Source organism: Buceros rhinoceros, unplaced genomic scaffold, assembly GCF_000710305.1.
Source record: "Buceros rhinoceros silvestris isolate BGI_N320 unplaced genomic scaffold, ASM71030v1 scaffold25819, whole genome shotgun sequence".
In the NCBI taxonomy this organism is placed as follows: Eukaryota; Metazoa; Chordata; class Aves; order Bucerotiformes; family Bucerotidae; genus Buceros; species Buceros rhinoceros.
The window spans coordinates 5795-11207 of NW_010432492.1; the positions used below are offsets into that span (position 1 = coordinate 5795).

At 57.8% G+C, this 5413-nt stretch overlaps 1 protein-coding gene across 1 annotated transcript in view; it reads right to left on the reverse strand.

Annotated features, from left to right (window-relative positions):
* ADCY3 (adenylate cyclase 3) overlaps nt 1–5121 on the reverse strand; it is a gene marked incomplete at both ends in the record, with an annotated part of 10912 nt that extends 5791 nt beyond the window's left edge. The window contains 6 exons of the mRNA XM_010143808.1: nt 1–157; nt 881–1039; nt 1660–1787; nt 2150–2261; nt 2544–2674; nt 4972–5121. The exon at nt 1–157 is cut by the window's left edge and continues 4 nt beyond it. Of these exons, the coding sequence (XP_010142110.1) occupies nt 1–157; nt 881–1039; nt 1660–1787; nt 2150–2261; nt 2544–2674; nt 4972–5121 (837 nt within the window). The remainder of the gene's footprint in view (nt 158–880; nt 1040–1659; nt 1788–2149; nt 2262–2543; nt 2675–4971) is intronic.
* Between the last annotated feature and the right edge of the window lie 292 nt (nt 5122–5413).

Sequence of the window (5413 nt, forward strand, 5' to 3'; positions counted from 1 at the left end):
GTTGATGCCGTTGCGCAGGGGCTGCTTGGCGACCACGACAAGGTAGGTGACGATGCCCTTCTCCTTCAGATACTCGCAGCGTGAGCCACCTTCACCCGGCTCCACCTCGAACTCACCCTTCAGGCAATCCATGGTGCTCTGTGAGATGTGCACCCGCCTGCCGGCACCAGGTGTCAGCATCACCCATGGGTGCAAGGCACCCTGTTCCTATCTGCCTCCCCCCTGGAGATCACAGAATCACAGAACGCTTTGGGTTGGAAGGGACCTTCAAAGGTCACCCGGTCCAACCTCCCTGGAGTGAGCAGGGACATCTTCAACTAGAGCAGGTTGCCCAGAGCCCCAAACAACCTTACACTGAACATTTCCAGAGATGGGGCATCTACCTCCTCTCCAGGCAATCTGTTCTAATGTTTCACCACCCTCACGAGGAGATTGGCACCTCCCCCTCTGCTGCCCCTCTTGAGGAATTTTTAGACTTCGATGAGGTCACCCCTCAGCCTTCTCTTCTCCAGGCTGAACTCCCCCAACTCTCTCCCCTGTGCTCCCAACAGAGGGGTTCCCCCCTCGGGTCATTCCTGTGGCCTCCTCTGGCCCCGCTCCAGCAGGTCCCTGTCTGTGCTGTGCTGAGGAGCCCAGAGCTGGACCCAGCACTGCAGGGGGGTCTCCCCAGAAATGCTCACCCGGGGATGCCACCTGCCTCCATCTTGTTGGCCACGGTGACATCAGTGGACCACACATCATACTGCCAGCGCTTCTGGCCCAGCACGCCCCCCAGCACTGTCCCGCTGTGCACCCCCACCCGCATGTCCACCGCTGTCTTGGTCTTCTCCCGCACGTAGCTGGGGAAGACAAGGATGATACCATAGAATCATTTGCTCACCCGGGGATGCCACCTGCCTCCATCTTGTTGGCCACGGTGACATCAGTGGACCACACATCATACTGCCAGCGCTTCTGGCCCAGCACGCCCCCCAGCACTGTCCCGCTGTGCACCCCCACCCGCATGTCCACCGCTGTCTTGGTCTTCTCCCGCACGTAGCTGGGGAAGACAAGGATGATACCATAGAATCATTGAATCTTAGAATCACAGACTGGTTTAGGTGGGGAGGGACCTTCCAAGCTCACCCAGTCCAACCCCCTGCAGGGAGCAGGGACATCTGCAACTAGAGCAGGTTGAGCAGAGCCCCAAGGGACAACCTGACCTCCAGTGCTGCCAGGGATGGGGCTTCTCCCTCCTCTCAGGGCAACCTGGGCCAGGGTCTCACCACACTCACAGTTGTATGACCAACATGGGCAATTATGGATCTTTGCCTCCATTGGCAGTGTGTGACATGGGCCAGGGTCTCCCCACCCTCAGCAGAAACAATTTCTCCCTTCTCTCTCGTCTCAATCTCCCTCTCCCAGTGTCACCCACCAACCCTTGTCCTGTCCCAACAGCCTCTGCTGAAATGTCCCTCCCCAGCTTTTTTGGGGGGTGACCCCCTTCCAAACAATCCCCACCCCTCATCATGAACTATCACGCCTCCATATTTGCATGCATTTTGCAGAGGCTGGAGCCCCAAAGTCCCTGGGCTTCTCTCCAACCCACCAGGACCCCCTCTCCACCCTGGCACCCCTCCTTGGGGTGTTCAATGCTTTCCCTGAGGAGAAAGCCCTTACGAAATAGCCTCCACCATGGCCAGCCCCATCATGATGGAGCAGACAGCATGGTCCTCCCGGTACTCAGGCAGTCCACAGATGCAGTAGTAGCAGTCGCCCAAGATCTTGATGCGCAACTGATGGTATTTCTGGGGACAGGGAGGGGGATAATGGTGTCAGTCTCCCCACCCACCAGCTGGGGCCACCCTCAGCACCCTCCATCCCTTTCCCAAGCTGACCTTCACCCACACAGAAGTCTCCCGCGCCTGGCGAGGACACAAATAATTGGATTTTCCGTTCCCACCCTGTCTCGTCTCCCCAGAGGGCTCGGCCGGGAGCCTGGCTGCTGGACAGCTCTATTTTTGCAACGCAGGGCATCTCCAGCACCCTGGAGCAGTAATAATTTAACCTCCTCATGCCCATCCCCAAGGCCAGGGCCAGGGTGGGGTGGTGGCTGAGACCTGCCCTGCTCATGACATGCCAGGCAGGGGGCCAGGGTGAGGCTACTCACAGCTGCCAACTTGTCAAAGCGGGCGAAGAGCTCGTTCAGGAGCTTCACCAGCTCCTGGGCGCTGCAGGACGAGGAGAGCTGGGTGAAGCCCACAATGTCGGCGAAGAGGATGCTGCGGGGAGCAACAGCGAGTGGCTCAGCCCTGGCGTGTCCCTCCTCCAGGACTCCCCTTCTCACACTCCCAGAAGAAAGGCTATTTTGGGACATGGCTCTACAAACCGTGCCCGGAGTGAAAAGGGGCCCCAAGCCATGGTCTGGCTGGTGACCATCCCCTGTCACCCTTCCCTTTAGCTGCAAACCGCCCCAATCTCTCCCCTATTTTATAGTCAGGACTGCAAAAATCTGCAAAATTTGTGGCTTTTTCTTTCCCCACCCAGTGACGGGATGGTTCTACCTGACGTTCTCATGGCGGTACATGTACATGGTGTTGAACTGCTGCATCTCCTTCTGGCTCGGGTCTTTCTTCATGTCCTTCAGCATCTCATCGGCCACATGCTTGGGCAGGATGGAGAGCATCAGCCGCTCCTGGGGGATGATGGGGCAGGGAAGGGGGTCACAAAGTGACATTTCTGAGCTCCTGAGCCCTTGCTCCATCCCCAAAAGGTCCCAGGGCCTAGGCAGGTCTTTAGACTCAACCTCTCAGCCATGCATGGAGAAGGAGCTGGTGAATCAAGCTATGGGTGAAACAGGAGCTTTTCCTCCAGGCAGGGAGAGTAACCATAGAGTGGGATGTCCCAGGAATTGGGAGGCATCACCCCAATACCAAATCCACACCCACAGGTGGAGGGGATGCACCCATGGGTGGCAGCTCCCTCCTGGCGATGCTTTGCGGGTGACACCAACTACCGCTTTTAGCACTTCCGTCCCTATTTCACAAGTTCTCATGACGGTTTTTTGCGAGAATAAGCCCCAGCTGGGGAGGAAGGGAGTGGGATAGTTTTGGGGCACTGTGGCCACCAGCGTCCCTGTCCTCAGAGCTGTGGGACGAAGGGGCAGTCCCACACGATCCTCTGTACTCCAGCTGATGAGCTGCAGAGTTTTCTTGTGCACCCCAGATTTCTTCTGCAGCCATAAGAATTAAAATACATGGGCTTGACCAAGCTTTTATCGGCCCAAATAAACCTGGGACATGGTGCCGGGAGCCACCTTGGGGTCTGCACCAATAGGTGAGGACCCAAGGTCACTGTGAGCTGTCCCAAGGGCGTCCTGCCCCAGAGGTGGGTGAGGGTTGGGTGTATGGACTTGGGTTAAACCACACCAGGAAGAATTTATCAACTTAAAAGCATGGTGGGTACCTCAGCCACATGTAGGACTTGACTTAGGTCCCCTAGGACGATTAAGCCCTCTTGGGGACATCATACCCATTGCTGTCCCCGCTGTTCCTGCAGTCCTGGAGCTGGAGAAGGGATAAACCTGCCCAGCCGTGCGTGGGAATTTGCACTAAATGTAGGTAACTCAGTTAATGAGGTGGGTTTTCCCCCAGGACAGGTGTGTTTCCGCGCACAGCTGTGGTGGGACCACTGCTGGAAGAGTGGCACCTTGTCCCTGTCCCCAACCCCGGGGGCTGCTGGCAGGGAGGTGTGTGGTTGCTCCCTGTCTCCTCTCAGCTCCCATTAAGCTTAGCTCTGCCATGGGGCTGCTGGTTCAGCCACCACTGATGGTCTGGAGGGAGGAGGGATGGACCCAGCTGCCAGCATCACTCTCTTCCCCATGGCCTCCCTACCCCAAGCTGCTTGGCCTCATGCCAGCAGCCTTTCCCGTGAGATCACGGGCTATTTTTAGCTCAATTCCATCAGGAAACAGAGCTTGTGTGACAATAATCCCCCTATCCTTTTCTACACCCCTCCAAACCCTCGAGCCTCGAAGGCGTTCTCACTCTGAGCATCCCCCAGCCCCAGGATTTGCCCCCGTCACCCAAACCCTTCTTTGGACCTCACCCCTTATTAGACATCAGAGCATCCACCCAGGTTTTCCAGCAAAGAGGACACTGGTGGTGCTGGCCCGGCCCTGCCACATGTCTCTTGTTGCCATTGGGAGCAAATTGCTGGCAGCAGAACAACCAGATAAGAGGTGGGAGATGGGGTAAGAGGCCCCAGATGAGGTGCTAAAATTAGCCCAGCTCATCACTGGACCGTGGCTGGAGACAACAAGGCTTGAAACAGCTGGCTGTTGATGACGCCCGGTCATCTCCAGCAGCCCCTCCTCTTGCCAGGCCACCACAAGAGTGCCGCTGCGGCAGGCATCGCTCGTGAGATGAGTGGAGAGCATCTGGCGGTGCTTCCTACCCAAGGCATGGTCTGCTGCAGAAGCAGCCCAGGAGATGGCCAGGGGCCTGATGGGGACCTGCTGCACGACCGTGCCTGGAGATGAGGACCCACTGCATGGCCGTGTCTGGGCGTGGGGACCTGCTGTGTGGCTAACCCTAGGGATGGGGTCCTGCTGCGTGGCTGTGCCCAGGGACAAGCACCTGCCACGTGGCCGTGCCCAGGGACCTGCCATGTGGCTGTGCATGGGGATGGGGATCTGCCATGTGGGACCTGCTGCATGGCTGTGCTTGGGAATGGGGACAGCTTGGTAGTGGCCATGGCATGATCTGGGAGGCCCTGGAAGAGGATAGTCACAGAGAGTCCCCAAACTGGACACAGGGTACAAAACTGCAAATGCATTTCCCACCTTGGGTCCTCCTGTCCCCATCGCCACCCACCACAGTCCCTCCACACCATGCAGTGGGTGCCTTATCCATGTCCCAAAGCCACACCAGTGTCCCATCACCTCCTCCGCCCTGTCCCCACGCTCTCCCCTCTCCCGGCCATGGCTCCTACCTGCTGCTGGCTCTGCTCCTCCAGGTTGAGCTTGACCTCGAGGGACTGGCGTGCCTCAAGGAAGGCTTTGCGGTGCTTGCGGTCAGCCATGTAGTAGGACATGGTGCCCACAGTGATGGCGCAAAGGTAGATGGCAACGTTGGACAGGATCTTTGGGGGCAGAGAAAAGGAGATGGGGGTGAGCAGAGATAGCCAAGGAAGCCCATGAGTGCCCTGGGGATGGTGGCCCATGTCACCACAAGTCCCTGTTCGGGCAGCAGAGCCTGATGAGTGAGAGGAAAGAAGTATTCAGATGTTGAGGAAGGCATCAAATACACCCTGGGGAGAAATTACCAAGCTATGGCCACCTTTAACTGCTGGGGGGACTCATGGGGAACCGTCACCATGGTTCTGCAGGAGGGCTCTGGCTGGGAATAAGGCCTTGAGCATCCCAGGAGACCTC